The 17,490-nt window shown below is 40.8% G+C and overlaps 1 protein-coding gene across 1 annotated transcript; it reads left to right on the forward strand.

The window, feature by feature from the left end:
* The first annotated feature begins 6,401 nt into the window (after positions 1-6,401).
* ctsc (cathepsin C) lies at positions 6,402-15,937 on the forward strand. The gene is made up of 8 exons (XM_053423026.1): positions 6,402-6,743; positions 7,345-7,490; positions 8,236-8,390; positions 10,228-10,383; positions 10,858-10,976; positions 11,904-12,035; positions 13,727-13,959; positions 14,658-15,937. The coding sequence occupies exons 1-8, from the start codon at positions 6,584-6,586 to the stop codon at positions 14,922-14,924; spliced, it is 1,368 nt and encodes a 455-aa protein (XP_053279001.1). The 5' UTR covers positions 6,402-6,583; the 3' UTR covers positions 14,925-15,937.
* The last annotated feature ends 1,553 nt before the right edge of the window (positions 15,938-17,490 follow it).

Consider the following 17,490-nt stretch of genomic DNA (forward strand, 5'->3'; position numbering starts at 1 on the left):
TTTTAAGCCTTTGCTGTTTTGTTTTCCTGACGTTCAGAACCGTAGAATGTAATTTGATGCTACATATTAGTGTGATAATGGAAGGTGATTTTATATTTGGATATTTGATTGTCTACTAAATATTTTTACTCAGCTTTGTACAGTGTGAAATGTGAGAATATAAGGTTGTCGCTGTTTGGAAAATCTAATGTTTTGAAGTGACTTTTAGCTGCGGGTGGGAGGTTGTAGATGTCTCATTCAGGCAGATTCGACCACCAACTACTATCAAATAAGCTTGAGGCCAGCCTTGGTGATTAGAAACTAAAAAAGGTTTGATATAATTTAATTGCTTTCCAATTGTGCTGGGATCCAAATTGTTTGTGGCCGACACCGGGGACCTTGCTCAAAGGCCTTTCAGAGGCTCCCAACAAACCTGGCAGTGAGAGCGAGAGCAATTTTGGGCCAAACAGAGTTCTTCTCATCTCCCAATTAATAAATCTTCATCTCCTCGCTCCAAATAGGCCCAGGGTGATGCCCACAAAGGGCACTTCTCTGGCCGATCAGGAACTGTAAGCTGAAAGTAATAAGATGCTCCCTGTGCTTTTAACATAACAATTGTTTTTTCTTAGTCATGGCCAGTCAGACCGTGTGTGCTTGGCAGTAGGACTGGCAAAAAGAAAATGCAAAAATGTAGATTCAAATAGTTTGTGTTCTGTCATCGTGTGCCTCCTGTTCGGGGAAACTACGTTGCTCCAATTCCTGCTTCGCTGCATCTCAGACTTGCTTTTCCCTTGCTTCCCTTGTGGCTTAAGTGGCAGGAAGTGAGAAACAAATGCGAGACGCTCGGCAGGAAGTGCAGGTGCATTAATAAGATCTGCGAAGAACCGCAAGCTTCCGGAAACTTGTGCAAAAAGGAAAAAACAGTGAGCACTACTTAAAGTTCGACAGGCATGAGGTAGCTCTTGTGTTGTAAGTACGTACTTGTTAAGGGAAACGCATGAGTTCAATCCTTTGCTGAGCACTCCTCCTCTCTGCAGAAACACTGTGCACTTTGGCACGGTCACGTGATATTTCCAGACAACACCACTAAGAAAGAGATAGGTCAGATGACTAAAAATCCGAAATGAACAGTCACAAGGTTTTCATCAGCTCTAAACTTACAGCTCTTCACCATGACACGGTTCTCTTCATGTTTTCTTTCTCACTGGGATGTTAGCTCGATGTTTCCAGGAGCCTCTGGTCAGTGTGACCACCAGACAGCAGGGCTGTGGGGGGAAACATGTGTTAATCCATTGATACATCATTGTGTAAGTGTACTACAAAGTACATTTCAATCATTGTTGAAATCATTATTAAAAAACACTATGATCTCCTTGTCTTTTCTGTCTTTGTTGTAAATCATTGATAAATGGCAACTATTTTAATATAAGGTGTATGTATATGTCATCAATCCATCTTTACCTTTGCCAGACAGACTTTTGTTCTTAACTTAAAAACATCTTCTCAAGTAATTCATACAAACTTGTATGTATAAATATTTACAAATCTACCACAGAGTGTAGTTCATTCCACGTTTGGAATGTTTATTGCAGCAGAAGAACCTAGTTAGAGTTTTGCCTCTATGCTCCGACTCCATCACATCACCAATAATGGGCAGTGATGAGCAAATATCTTTACCCCCCCCCCCCCCCCTGTCAGTGCGTAATGGTGCATGCTGGGTGGGTGGAGGGGCAGATTTGACAGGCAGCATCACTGACGCAGGGCAGCAGAGGCATTGAAGGGAGTGATGAGAAAACTTTGCAGCTTTAATAGACTGCCAAATTGAGAGGGTGTGTATTATGAGGCGCGTGGAGAGTGAGTGTGATTAGAGCAGCAAAGCTCAAGTGGAGTGAACTAGCTCGCAAGCGTTGCTACATTTAATTATTTCATTCCTAAAAGGTGAAATCAATGCTGGATATTGATGTAAACATATTCAAGAAACAGAAACAAGTCCATTTGCCAATGTATAACTCCTGAAGATACCATGACCCGGATGACTGAGGATCTTCACAGATACATAAACCTTATAATGTTTAGGTCTCGAACTACCCATCCATAATCTATACCGGTTCTTCTTTGACGGAGCCGGAGCCAGTCACAGCTGACATTGGACGAGGTTCCATTCCAAAAAGATATTTACAGAGACAAAAACTCATCTATGTCGTTGGACCCCCAGAGACATGGGGACGCACTCACCACTGCGCCACCATGTTGTGCAGGTGTGGTCTTTATTCTGGTCTCCATGATTTTTAGAGCATGCAGTAGCTGGACAAACCCCCAGTTTTAGAGCACAACATGAAGTTGAATCCACTCAGCAGAAGCTGCTCGACAGGACCTTGTCAGCTCCTGTAATATCTGCTCCCTCTTCCATCTCCTTCCTTGTCACAGGAACATGGCAGCCATGACGCAGTGACAACAGCTGATGAATGGTTCCCAGAAAAACATTTCATCCGTTTAACCGAAGGCGCACAGGTCAATACAATGAAATTACCCTTCTCCTTTATTCTCTCCGCCTATCTCCTCTCGCACCCCCAATTCATTTACCCTTTTTTCTCTCTCTATTTTGCTCGGCTTCATCATCCTTTCTTTCTTCATCTCTCGACACAGATATCTCCAAATTGTTGCACATGACCTGCTGCTAAAAAGATTGGAAATAATGAAAATGTCATGGGAGGAATACAATAAGGAAGGAAAAACAATTGTGTAGAAATTGGTTAGTCGTTAGAGTGGAGATATGCTCATGTAATAAATCCAATATCACATTCATCAGTTCTGCTGCGTCACTGGTGGATTCATTCAAGTACAAGCACAGTCACCTCTGCAGGTTTGAACAACTTCTTTTAATGGCTGATTGTTGTGGGACAATTCATAGAATATCATAAAGAGCTTGTATCATTGTTTAGTATGATATTTACATTGTGTATCATAACACAATAGCTGATATATTATAATGTTATAATTTGTCAATACAGCTTCAGCCAAAGACTGTTTACAATGATGGACGACATGATGGCTTAACGTCAAACCATCTAGATCGGGCCCTGGTGCCGTGTTAGTGGCTGGGACATGGACCAAAGAGAAAGTCATTTACATCATTAGTGTAAGATGGCAGAATTTGTATCCACGATATTTTGGCTTCATTTCTGGAAATTAAGAGGAAGTGGAGTAGTGTCATCCATCTTTATGTATGTACTGTGTGTGTGTATATCTACCACCTGACATGCAAAGAAACACACACACTCAGATGTTAGATATCATGTTATAGCAGTCACTCAAAATGACTCAAATTTTCTCTCCTGTAGTTGCATGTGCTCAGATTTGAACTGTGCCATGAGCAAAAACAATGAGAGTAAAATCAAATAGAGTATCTAATATAAAAGCTACATAATACAACATTGATTGTCAGCGCTTGACCACCATCATACACAGTGTTTCTTCCTATGCTAACAGATAGCTGTAGGTTCACTGTGTCAGCCTCTGTATGTACAGTCTGCGTGGGCAAGGGGTGTCAAGGCAGCATGAGGTTAACAGTGGGTGTCAGGCTCTGCATGCGCGTGCATGGACATATACATCTGCCGCTTGCATATGCATGGCATGTGTGGGCACCAGCATATGTGTGAGGAAGGTGAAAACGTGTCATTGTACAGCGCTCGCTTCTGTTTGTGTGTAGGTGTATAAACGGCTGTATGGCTAAAGGGTAACTGACCATGAAGCCACTTCAGAGGACTTCATTTACATGTGAAGGGTGTAACATGAATACCACAAGGCTGGAGTGGACAACCCCACTGCGTGATGGAGTGGCTCCACCCACATCCCCAACCTAATGAAATGCTTCTCTTGCTTCCTTTTTTAGGGATGATTAATTTCAGTAACAAAGCACAGAAAAAAGGCAGCAGCGGTAAAACTGTTGAGCTAATTGTTTAAGCAGTGGAGTGCACCTATAAATCAGGTGATGTTGCCAAATATGTTGTTTTAGTCAGAGAGTAGTTTTCACAGGTATAGATTGTCTTTATTACATCGTGGCAAAGTTAATAACTCTGGGCTTTGAGCTGTTTTTGGAGACAACAAGACATTAAAAAAAGCCACAGCAAGCTTTAGGAAACTGAGTTGGATGATTTTGAATACATAACATTTAATGAATGAAATGGAAAATTAATTAATCAAGCTTTTTTTTTAACATGTACAAGGATTTAGATAAGTGCTCCCTGGTGCATAGGAAACGTGCAACAAATGAAACAACACAGGTCTGGAATATGGAGGCCGATGGCAAGGGAACAACTGACAGAGAGAAAGAAGGAGAGAAACCAAATGCACCGGACAAAAGAAGAGAAACCTGTGGCAGGGAGCGAGGGAACCGAGATGGGAACAAATCTTTGGCTGCCAGTGTAACAGAACCGAAGGTCACTTCAGTTTTAATTTCCTGCCAGTGGAAGTGAAAACAATATCAAGATGGAAACACAAGTTTCAATGAGTCACTCTTAGTGGAGATCTGTCGGTTCAGGCTGTTAACATTCATAACATCATTCCTCCATCTCTGCTCTCTGCTCCTCCAGTTTGGGTAATTGCATGTGCACACACACATGCATGCTTACAGACATAAAACGCAGTAACACGTGCTCACACTAATGCACACATGCACTCACTTCCACACAAACACGGTGTAATAGCACTAATGAGACCGCATGACTAATACATCTTCAGTCCCTTCTTCAGATGAGTGCTTATTATGGTCTGTCAAGGAGATGAGTCAGTCCATGTCATGGTTGCTATGGTGATTAAATCCTCCAGCACTTATCTTAAGAGACCGCTGGCTAAAAAAAGTGATTTAACCCCTTTAACAACACACCTATCAAGATGCAATCACACACACATACAAAGGGACACTTAACACCCTGGCCTCCCTAAGGAAGGAAGTGGACATAAAATTCCTCCCACAGGGATTATTAGAGAACAGCGACATTGTGTATACAATGTGACAAACAAAAAGTAAACAGACTCAAAGAGTAGAAAAGGATATGTACAGTATTTATGGAAGGTAATGGAGAGGTTCACTTATTGGGCCTCGGTACATTCGAACACTCAGATCAGCTCTGGTTGATCATGAGCTCTTTGGGCAGTTTGCTGCCACTGATGTGAAGAAGTTTGGTCTTTCTGGCTCATCACACAGGACATGACAGACCCTGTTCATGTTTCAGATTTGGTACATGACCGAACACTTAAAAGAAAAATCCAACTAACCTGTCAAAACAACTTTTAGATTTAGCCAACTTTACCAAAGCTGAGTCAATGTGCAATCATTTAATTCAGTGGTTGATTAGTGATGTGAGAAGTTAAAATACCACGGTCCAAATATATATTTAATAACACACTACAATTGTCTAATGTTTTGCTTTACAATGACCTTCTGTCTGTGTGAAATCAGACTGCCAGTACGCTCACATGGGCCAAATCCACCACCGGATTCTCTCAATCACCAACATTACTCCCCAGGTAATACACACTTAGATTGTTTACCTTATTGTGAGCAGTGGATTTATATCTCAGAATCATATTTATCTTCATCATTTCATCTCATCACTGAAAGATGTAGTGTCACACAAACGCATGTAGATAATGTGATGAATTACAATTGGATTTAAAGTAATGTAGAATCTCTTGTGGGAATTATTATTATTATAAGTAAGTGATAGTAGGTTATATGACCAAAACTAAGTAAAAAAAACAGGTTAAAAAAGACACAGCAACATTAAGCATTAATATATTTAAAATATCAGTTTAAATCATTAAAATAGAGATGCATGCTTAATACACTTACAATATTTTTATTTAATTGTTTATTTATCTATTTTCACCATTTTTTGAAAATATTGAAAAATATCATTGAAGTAACCATAATATTGTGGTAAATAAATGGAGGACACTTATTATTTATTTATCAAAGACAAGTTATGGTTTGAAATAAAAGTATTTTTATAATGTTCCAATCATCTGCTCCTTATCTTTCCCTTCAGCTACTGCGCATGCGTAACTTCTATATCATTATGCATCTATCTATATCTATCTATCTTCTCACTCTCAGCTGACAAGGTCACATGACACGAAGGGAACCAAAACCAAAAAGCAGAGAGAGACGATGGGAACAAGATGGTTCAGTGTCCTGTGCGTCCGTGATTGCTCGGGAGAGCTCAACTGAGCCGACTGTGAATAAGCCGCTCATAGCGAGAGAAGAGTGTACAATACATGAGATTATATATGAGATATATGTATATAAGAACAACATATAATAACAAACTTCCAGAGAGTTGCTTAATGCTGCGTGGACCTAAGCTAGCCAGCGAAAATGTTAGCTAACTGGGCGCATGCGCGTGGTACTCTTTGTTTTGAGCGACTCATCTTGAAGTGCGGCTCTTTGTTCAAAGTTAAGCAAGAGACAGCAACAGTTCCCACAGGCGAGTCAGAGACATTTTACTTTAAAGTGTTTTACTTGGAGACGCAGGTTTAGCTGCGCATCTCTTTAGCTTCGTGTGCGTGTTAGCAGGTAAGCTAGCTAGCTGTGTGTGAGACGATGAGGCTGAGCGCAGTGCTCGTGTGTGTGTGTCTGCTCTGGGCTGAAGGCTCCAGGGGAGACACACCTGCCAATTGCACCTACCCGGAGCTGCTGGGGACCTGGGTGTTCCAGGTGTCCAGAGGAGGACACGACAACACCGTCAACTGCTCCGCTCAGGGTAAACACATCCAGGTTGTTCTCATGCCTTTGGGGACAGACTGCACTGGAGTCTGGTTTCAGACTGAACTACACCTTGGTTTCAGACTAAACTATACTCTGGTTTCAGGCTGCATTGTACTCTGGTTATAGACTGAGTTATAATCTGACTTCAGACTGAACTATACTCTGGTTTCAGACTGCACTATACTCTGGTTACAGACTGAACTACACTTTGGTTTCAGACTAAACTACACTCTGGTTTCAGACTGCACTATACTCTGGTTTCAGACTGAACTATACTCTGGTTTCAGACTACACTATACTCTGGTTACAGACTGCACTATGGACTACACTATACTCTGGTTTCAGACTACACTATACTCTGGTTACAGACTGCACTATAGACTACACTATACCCTGGTTTAAGACTACACTATACTCTGGTTACAGACTGCACTATAAACTACACTATACCCTGGTTTCAGACTACACTATACTCTGGTTACAGATTACACTATACTCAGGTTAAAGGCTGCACTATAAGTGTTTTTGTCTTGCACTTTGTAACAGCTTTATGTGTTTGTATGTACTCACTTGTATTCTCTGGTGTTCTTCCTCAGCCACAGGGGAGAGCTCTGTGACCGTGACCCTGGAGAAACTGTCTGTTGCCACGGACGAACTTGGGAACACCGGCTTCTTCACCATCATCTACAACCAGGGATTTGAAGTGGTCATCAATGGCTACAAATGGTTCGCCTTCTTTAAGGTAAAATATGAGTCGACTCAATTCATCAATCTGAGATATCTTTTCATGTTTGTTTGACATCTCTTGTCTGCTCATGACTGAAAATCATTATGCAGGTCACATTAGTTGCATCATGCACAGCTCGTCCTCCTTGAGTAGCCCAATTGATTACTTAATGTAGTCAAAGGTTAAGTGATTGCAAATGAAGGAAGTTGTGTTGTGACATTTAAAGTTTTAGTTTCACTAACACTCACTTTTCTCTCCTCTCATGATATGACCGCGTCTCCAAGAGTACTAAGATAACTCTAAGAGAACTCTAGGAGATATTGAATGTGAATATGCACTAAAATCATATTTTATCTTCCACTCATGTGTCACTTCTCCTCACTCACATGACACTGACCAAAGGGAAGTGTCATCGCTTATCTGTCTTCAGACCTGTGTTTGTGGTTTATCCTCGTCTATTTCAACTTCCCCATTCACTGGACTTTATTTTGCTTAATCGAGTAATATGAGTATATCTTAAAGGCTAAAGATTTGATTTGAAACGACATGCCTGAATTGTATATTTGTCAGTCTGAGGAAGAGCCTTCAGTACGGCAAAGCAATCTTATCACAGGAGCTTTTTCGAAACGATATGCAAATAAGTGTTCATCCAGCACCCATCAATAACTATTTTTGTTTCTGTATTGGTTTATTGTTCTCATATTTTGGCTTTGACTTGCATATTGGAGCATCTAATCGTTTTCGGTCCATTTACCTTCAGTACTCTGAGGGGGGCCCTACAGTCACCAGCTACTGTGACCAGACCCTGCCAGGGTGGGTCCATGATGTCCTGGGAAACAACTGGGCTTGTTTTGTGGGAAAGAAGGTGAAACCAGTGCCACCCCGTGTAGATTATAAACCACTTTTCAGCAGCAGGTATGTATAGCTTGGTACATGAATAAAATGCAAAGTAGAGAAATTTAACCCCAAAATTTAGACATTGTTGGGAGCAACATTTTTTAATTGAAATGTCTGTGAAATGTCCTTGTTTCTTGTACACAGGCTTAAGATGCGCCTCATAAACATTAAGTGCATTTGTCTGTTCCATGCCCTGCTGGAAAAAGACTCAATACTTGCAAGCAATAGTTAGCATTGAAATTAGTCATCAAGCCAGGAACAGTCAGAACGTCTCCACATCCTCACACTTCAGACGGCATCATGCTGTTTTTGACTCACTTACGATGAGCTCACATTACCACTGAAACATTTAAACTTCATTGTATTAAGCCGAAGGGAACATGTTCTTCTAGTATGAAACTCTGTGACATTTTTTGCACCAGTGGAAGTGATTTACTCAGGTGTTAAAATAAGTGGATTTAAAATGGCAGCAGCTGGTCTAGGCAGCAGCTGCTTGTCATCTCTTGGCTGCTCTGTGATGATTGTGGGTCTGTTTTGTCTTTTAGTCTGGATTAAAAGGACATGTATTGTGTTGGCAGTTGTACTATAGTAGCTTTCCTATGAACTTTGAGTTAGATTTAGATACAGTTTGAACTGGAACAATCTACAGCACTTGGCAACAGCCTTAAACTGCCTCATAAAGCTGTTCATGACATCACTTTGAACAAATGGAAAATGTCTTTGCAAAGCGTTATTATCCAAGTCGACACGCAGAAGTTGTAATGCACAGAGGACCTCACTTAATCTTATTTAAAGACCATTTACGTTGTGGAACTGTGGTGCAGATATTAATAAGGATGCATATTAATATCTGAATGAAATGTTAGTTCAGCAGAAAGGGAAGCCAGTTTCACTTTGTGGGAAAAGCTAACAAGAACATACGACGTTTGCATTACACTGTCGCAAACAGCACTACTGCAACACATTTTGGTTGTAGTACTGGCATTAAACTTTAAGGTAGGGTTGGTGTGTTGTTTCTGAAACACTTTTTATCTCATTCACTGGCGAACGTGACCTGCCGGCATGTGTGCAGCCTGCCCATGCTCTCACTCTGCATGACAAGAGTATTCAACCAGGGAGACATGCACTGCTGAAGCAGAGAGTATAGCCAGAAGTGAGCAAGGGACTCACAGAAAGGCCGGCTTCTACCAGCTGTCAGGAGCTTAAAGGTTCAGTGTGTAGAATCTCATGACGTCTAGAGGTGGAGTTTCATGTTGCAGCTGAATACCCCTCACCTCACCCTCTCCTTCGAACACGACAGAGAACCTGTGGTAGCGTTCAGTAGTCATAAATACTCAAAAGATTTTCAGTTTTTCCATCCTGGGCTACTATAAAATCATGGCGGCCTCCGTAGCGAGGACCCTCTCCTGATGGAGCTCATTCTAGGCTAAAGAAAACCAAAATTCATACAATTTAGATGATTGCACACTAATGAAAACATCAGTATGATTATTTTTTATCAATTTTCTGCAAATAGATCCCTTTCACCTAAATCGTGCAAACTGGACCTTTTAAACAGGAGTTGGAAATGAAAACCTCCAGCTATATAATGCAGTCCAACTTAACAGCAGCACAGTAACACAAGGCCACAAATGTTCCAACAATAAAAACATTCACAGGTTTTTTTCATTGTGTAGCAACTGAATAGGGTTATAAAAATCGCTGTTGTGTGTATTTTGTCAAGGCTGTACATGTTAAACAACCAAAATCTGGAATACACTGTGTCAAACTCAGCAGCAACTGCTTGCAATGTGTCCTTTTTATCAGTTTGTTGTTGGGCACACAATCCCCCTCACGTGTGACATGCACCCTGCAGGCTGCTCCAGAAGCCGTACAAAAACAACATGGACTTCATTGATTCCATCAATTCAGTTCAGAGTTCTTGGAAGGCTGTGGCCTACCCGGAGCACGAGACGTTCACTCTTCAGGAACTGCAACGCAGAGCTGGGGGACCCGCCTCCCATGTCCCCATGTGAGTATTTACTTGCCCTGAAGCCTCTCATGTGTCATGAAGGATTAACTATACAAATGAGTCATTTGTGTTTCTAAAATTACTATTATCTCAAAGCCTCATGCTTGGCTCCTTCCTGGTGATTTGGTTTGAAGGTGTGAGAAACTGCTTTTCTGTGGCTTTTTCAATACTAATAAAAAACTATAATATGTCCCCTCATATCTTATAATAGAATTTGTGTTGGTTCAATTGCAATTTTTTGCATCACTGCTCATTCTGTGCAAAAAAAATACAATACTTTGAGGAAGATCAAAATAAAGCTCACGAGTTCAAATACTCACAGAACACCAGGGCTAATGGATTAATGTTACTAATGTTACAACTAGAGAATTCGATTTTATAAGGTTTTCTGTGAAACTATCTTTTGCAAAATGTCTGACGTAAAAAGTCCTCGTGCTCAAATGCGATTCTTTTTTTAATCACTTTTATCCCTAGGCGTGTTCGCCCCATGCCTGTCAGAGCTGGTGTTGCCAAGATGGCTGCAGCTCTTCCTGAGCGCTTTGATTGGAGAAACGTTGGCGGTGTGAACTTCATCAGCCCCGTGCGAAACCAAGGTAATGTTCAAAGACTGTCCAACAGAAATCTTAAAACTGTATTTTACTTTTGGACACACGATGAAAAATTCAGAAACGGTACAAATGAGAAGACTTATAGAATCAGACGAAGCGAAATCTTTCTCCTCTCACATTTGTCTGTAAAGGCAGAGACTGTCGGAGCAGCATCTCGCCAGCTACTTGGCTTCCCTCCGGGCAGGCGTTGCTCTGCTTTCTGCTCTGCTCCTGTGTTTCTGCAGAGCCTAGTGTGTGAGTGGAGAGATTATGTGTGCTGAGCAGTGTGAGTGTCTGAGAGGGCCTCTGCAGTGCCGGGTTTAAGGATCTGGAGAGAGCTGAAGTGTCTCAATAGAAGCCCTCTAAGCCACTGTACTCTTATTTTCTGCACTCCTTACAATCAGGTGAATTTCTTTGGTTCCATTTCACTTCACAAACATCTGTGAAATTGAGGATAAGTGGGTCTTTTCAGTGCTGAATTTAAAGGGATGATGCAGGTGTAGATGTCTGTTACTTTCAAAACAGAACTGGGGTTCTTCCTGTGTGGAGTTTGCCCATTTTCCCAGTGTTTGTGTGGGTTTCTGGCTACTCCTGCTTCCTCCCAGCGTTCAAACACATGACGATTGGGTTTGGGTTTTAGTTTTTTTAATTTGTCCTACTAGCACAGATATTTCCCTTATATTAATTGTTGTTATACCCTATTACTCTTAATAAGGTCAGGGACCCAGATAAAAACTGAACCACGCTGCAAATCCCACCAGCATATTTGAAACACTTCATAATATGATGCAATCTAGTACAACTCCACGAGTTACAGCCTCAGAGATTTGATTTCTTGTCGATAAAATCCAAACCCAGCATTAGTTGGGTTTATTCCAGCGCTGTTGTGTTGCAAAGTTGTGATACAATGTAAATCTCTCCGTTTTGTTGCAGGATCATGTGGCAGCTGCTACTCCTTCGCCTCCATGGGGATGTTAGAGGCTCGCATCCGAATCCTCACCAACAACAGTGAGACCACCATCCTCAGTCCGCAGCAAGTGGTCTCCTGCTCTAAATACTCTCAAGGTAAATAACACTCATATCACTTCATTTGAATCATCTAATGCCAAATGCTGCCGATATGAACTTGGCAGCAGTTAGAGAAATTAAATGAGGCAGTTATGTATGAAGAAATTTCATAACTGCCTTCCCGTTTAATCATGACTTTAGAAAGTCTAGTGGTTCATGTCTGACTCACCGGATGTTGTCTGTGGGTATGAGTCTACCAGTGGGCGCCTGGTTGAGACGGCATTTTTCTCCCATTCCACTTCCAGCCTGTCACTGTTTTCATAATGGTAAATGGTAAATGGTTTTGTATTTATATAGCGCTTTTCTAGTCTTGATGACCACTCAAAGCACTTTACAGTACAGTTCTACATTCACCCATTCACACACACATTCATACAGTGCATCTATTTGCAGCACTTAGTTATTCTATGGGGGGGCCATTCGGGGTTCAGCATCTTGCCCAAGGACACTCCGGCATGCAGATGGGTCAGACTGGGGATCGAACTGCCGACCTTCAGGTTGGAGGACGACCACTCTACCCCTCAGCCACAGCCGCCCACACATAATCCAGACAACAACCTCTCTGCTAGCGACATACACACTGACAAAGCATTGATATTAATATTTGAATAAAATGTCGGTTGGATTAGCTGTACGTAAAACAGTTTTATTTAAAAACAGGAAGTGGGTAAGCTAACAAGAACATATGAGATGTGCATTACTTTGTCCCATACAGCACTGCTACAATACATGTTGCTTTTAATACAGGCAATTAACTCAACAGAAGCTCGTAAAGAAAAGGGCAAACCTTTACCTATATAATGCAGTCTAATACAGCAGCACAAGACAATAAATCTTGTTTGTAATAAAACGAGTACAATCTTCACAAGGTCGTTTTATTGATGTGCTAATATAATTTGATAGTAGGCTGAACATGTTAACCAACTATCATTTGGAATATAGTGTGTTTAACTCAGGTGCAATAGCTTTCAATGTGTCCGTCTGTCATGTGTTTCTTGGGCACACAATCCCCCCCTTTTTAAAACAAAACAAAAGAAAACCTGTGTGACACACACCCTGCAGGCTGCTCCAGAAACAGTACAAAAACAACCTGCTGTTCACTCCTCAGTTCCCAAATGCTGTTTGATATGAACTGAGCAGCAGTTATCAATTTAAATGAGGCTGTGACGTATGTAGAATCCGGTGAACTGCCTTCTTCCCTAATCATAAAGGGTAGTCTTAGAAAGTCAAGTGTTTCATGTCTGACTCACCGACTGTGGGCATGCTGACAATCTCCCAGCTAGCAAGCTAACACGTATTTGTATCATGAAATTTAAAAGCAACTACATACAGCCAACAGCGTAAGAAACCATCTGGGTCTTTTGTTGGACCGTTAATATGTCTATGGAGGGGGAACAATTCATTGATCGAGGTTTAGATTTAGAGCATTTTCACTCTCATTATTGTGAAGAGCCCTGAAGCCTACTTTACTTTTTCCATCTTTGGCCTCATAATTTAATTTTCCTTTCTCTTTTTGCACCCACTGACGCATGTAAAGCGTCCTCGGGTCTCTTGAAAAGCGCTTTATAAATTCAAGCTATTATCATTATTATTATTAATATTATTAAGATATTTCACCCTATGAGAACGTAATGACAACCTCTGAAAATATTACCAACCACATCTAACGTTGATCTCATCTTTTTTAGGGTGTGACGGTGGGTTCCCATACCTGATCGGGAAGTACGTTCAGGATTTCGGCCTGGTGGACGAGTCCTGCTTTCCGTACGCTGGAAAGGACACTCCGTGTGGCGTTCCTAAAAACTGCGTCCGTGTTTACGCGGCAGAGTACAACTACGTTGGTGGGTTTTATGGCGGCTGCAGTGAGATGGCCATGATGTTGGACCTGGTCAAGAATGGACCCATGGCCGTGGCCTTTGAGGTGAAACACTTTCTCCTAAGCACATGCCATATGTCAGTGTTCTAGTCTCATAAATGTGATATTTCAGAGACGCATTGCGGAAATGTCTTGAAATTTGGCAAACATTTTCATATCAACTCAATAATGAACTGATCCAATTTTGGTAGTCAAAAGTGAAGGTCGTTGTGACATAACTAATGGTTTTTGGCCATAAATCAAGAGTTTATAAGCTAATTATGATGCAATTTAACACATATCTAATAGGATAGGATCTTCACTTTGACATCACAATGTTTGTGAAGAATGCTTTAATGGCCTTGTACTTAGCAATAAACTCAAGTGCAGGTGTGGAGAGAATGATCAATTCCTCCACCAAGGAGGTCATGTTGTCAGTCCTGTCCATGCATTGGTTGGTGGCTGTTTGTGAACAATATGACCCCAAAACTACTGCATATTTTTCAGCATTGATTTGCCAGGGAATAACATCTGGCATATTTAGAGGCCTGCTCTCTATGCGTTGGGCTCTACTGAGTGCTGTTGTAATTTGATCTGGCACTTGACTGATTGTTACAGGCATTCAACCATGAGGTAGTAATTGTAGTTGTTTTCGAAAAATAGTATGTACTTAATCCTTTCCATCTCCGCAGACCTTAATGCAAACTAAAAAAACTGAATTAAAAAAAAGTAAATTGTGTAGTAAATTGTGGTTTCTTTCTCAGGTCTACTCTGACTTCATGAACTACAAGGAGGGCATCTACCACCACACAGGCCTCTCAGACCCCTTCAACCCCTTCGAGCTGACCAACCACGCCGTGCTGTTGGTGGGATACGGCCGCTGCCACAAGACCGGGCAGAAGTTCTGGATTGTGAAGAACAGCTGGAGCACTGGCTGGGGCGAGGACGGCTACTTCCGAATCCGCCGCGGAAGTGACGAGTGCGCCATCGAGAGCATCGCAGTGGCAGCCAAACCAATCCCCAAACTGTAGACGCAATAGAGTCAGGACGGGAGGAGTTTGGGTCCTGAAGAGGGATCTCAGTAGCACAACTTTCTTGATCTGTTTTTAACTTCACATTAGATGACATCATGCAGCAAAATGTCACATTTCCCTAATCCAACAAGCAGGTGTCAAGAACTATAGTGCATAAAACTGCTAAACCTTTTAAATGAAAATACGTGGATTTTAGATTTAATGCCAAAAGTCATTATGACGATGAAAATATCAAAGTGAAAAATCATTGCAAAACCCAAAAATATTTAAGATTGTTTTAAGACTTTTAAGCCTGGTTATTCTTAAGTCAAGTGTCGCATATTTAAATGTTGACATTAGAGGATCAAAATTATTTTATTGGAAGTTCTGTCTTGACCGATCGAAGCCTGAAATATAGTTTTTGTTTTTTATAATCCCAGGCTCCGCTTTTTCTGGGAAGCTCTGGTTTCTGGGAATAACATGTAAAAGACAAAAGACAAGACAAAGTTCTATATCATGCTGTGAAAGCTATATTTGGTTAGAGTTGGTATTAGGGACACCAACGCTTCTTTTTTTATGGTTGATTTTTTTTTAGTATTAATGCATGCAGTCTACTGCCTTTTGTTTTCACTTTTGCACAATCGCTGCCAATCGATGTTTTAATTCAAGCTGTAACTGCCGACACAAACTTGGAATCAATGCAATCAATGGATTGGCACACACTGTGACGAATCATAAAAGGATGTAACATTTTACTCGAAAATTCAAAGGGAATTCCCAAGCGAGAGGTTGATATTTGTATTTGTCTGTCAGGTGCAGTAACTTGTTTGTTGGTCTCAGGGAAGCTCAGGAGAGAACTGTAATATCTTCAATCCTTGTGGAACATCTAAAAGGCATTTCATGACAAAGGGATTCAACTGGCTGTAGTGCCTTCCATTCTGCCTTTTTTTTTACCCTTGTTTTATTGAAAGCATGTGTTTTAATCTGTATCGTGATATTTGCACTGATGGAATAAAAGCATATCAAGAATGCTTGGTTTTTGGATTTTATTCATTGTCATTTTGTGTATCGGGCAATCGGTTTCCTCAATGACAAACATTCACACAAACCTGCTAAAATAATAACCAAAATGCACCGTGAAATGCAATTGCTCTTTTTAATGTGAGTCAATGCAACAGTTTCATATTTCAAATACTAATTAGGGCCCCGAGCACCGAATGGTGAGAGGCCCTATTGAAATTGTAAGGATTCTTATTATTATTATTGTGACGAACCTGAATTGGCAGGAAATTAGAAAGTGGTGAAAATGTACGTATTCTGGAGTAATTTGAAATAGGTTTGGCCCCTAGGTTTCCCCTTGACCGATCTTCACCAAAATCGGAACACAGGTGTATCGTGACCAGTCATAAAAAAAAGTCTTGAGGGGTATTGTGAGAAACGCAACAGGAAGCCAGCCATTTTCAATTTAGTGGCCATTTTGGCCATATTCCACATTTTTACTTTGGAGTACTTGTCCCAGGGCTTTCTTCAGATCATCTTCAAATTAAGATGAGTATCATCACAACGAGATGGAGATAAAAACTGACTTAGAGATGTATTTTTCGTCACACCGTGTGACTGTGGCGTGGTGTCAAAGTTTGATTAAACACCATCAAACCACAAGTTTCTGTATCTCTGACATACATGGTCCAATCGAGTCCAAACTAGACATGTAAGACAAGAGTCCCGGTCTGATGACATATACACAGAAATTATGACTTTAAATCACAGCGCCCACTGGTGGCAACAGGAAATGTCTTGTTCTTTTCTTGTCTTACACTTGGATGTATTCCTCCTCATTGACTGACCTCAACCATGTCAAACTGTATCAAATGGGTCTCAAGACATTGATAATGAAGACTTAAGATTACTGTGACTTTTCGTCAAAAGCCATATTAATGGCGTGGCATTGAAGTTCATCAACTCGCCGTGAAACACAAAATCGCTGTAACTTACGTGTTGATGGTTCTATCTCCCTCAAACTACATTTGCGTAGCTACAACTACGATTGGCCTACATCTAAAAAAATCGATAGGGAAATGTGTCTTTTCATGACAAAGAAATAGGTCTCTTGAATATTTACATAACTATAGATATAGATATCAGTGTCTGTATATTTGTATTCGCATGTGTACAGGCATACAGCTGATTAATGTCTTATGTAGGGATATGGATGTATAAACTTAATAAATGTTTATATTGATAAAAAAATCTATATCCACAAACATTTTATAAAAGAGAATAAAATGTGATATATATAGAGTATACATATGCATACCTGGAAAACCAGCAGAACCAAACTGGTGGTGCATGCACAGACCTAAACTGTGGTTCCATGACTCTTGCCTGTGTACATCTGGAACCGTTCTCCGGCTCTGCAGGAGGATCTATCTGATACACTTTCTTGTGCTGCTGTGTCATTTGTGAATTTTCCTCTACGGAGGCTAAATTAAGGTACATCTTATCTTACCTTATCTTAAATACATCAACACGGGCAAGACATTTTGTTTTTTGTAGTTTTATTTGGTGCGATACTATCATTGTG

Source organism: Pleuronectes platessa, chromosome 5, assembly GCF_947347685.1.
Source record: "Pleuronectes platessa chromosome 5, fPlePla1.1, whole genome shotgun sequence".
NCBI lineage: Eukaryota > Metazoa > Chordata > Actinopteri > Pleuronectiformes > Pleuronectidae > Pleuronectes > Pleuronectes platessa.

Excerpts from the sequence above, each read along its gene's own strand:
- ctsc (XM_053423026.1), top strand. The coding sequence starts at position 6,584 with ATGAGGCTGAGCGCAGTGCTCGTGTGTGTGTGTCTGCTCTGGGCTGAA. Across the intron at positions 6,744-7,344 it reads CGTCAACTGCTCCGCTCAGG|CCACAGGGGAGAGCTCTGTG; the intron begins GTAAACACATCC and ends GTTCTTCCTCAG. Across the intron at positions 7,491-8,235 it reads AATGGTTCGCCTTCTTTAAG|TACTCTGAGGGGGGCCCTAC; the intron begins GTAAAATATGAG and ends ATTTACCTTCAG.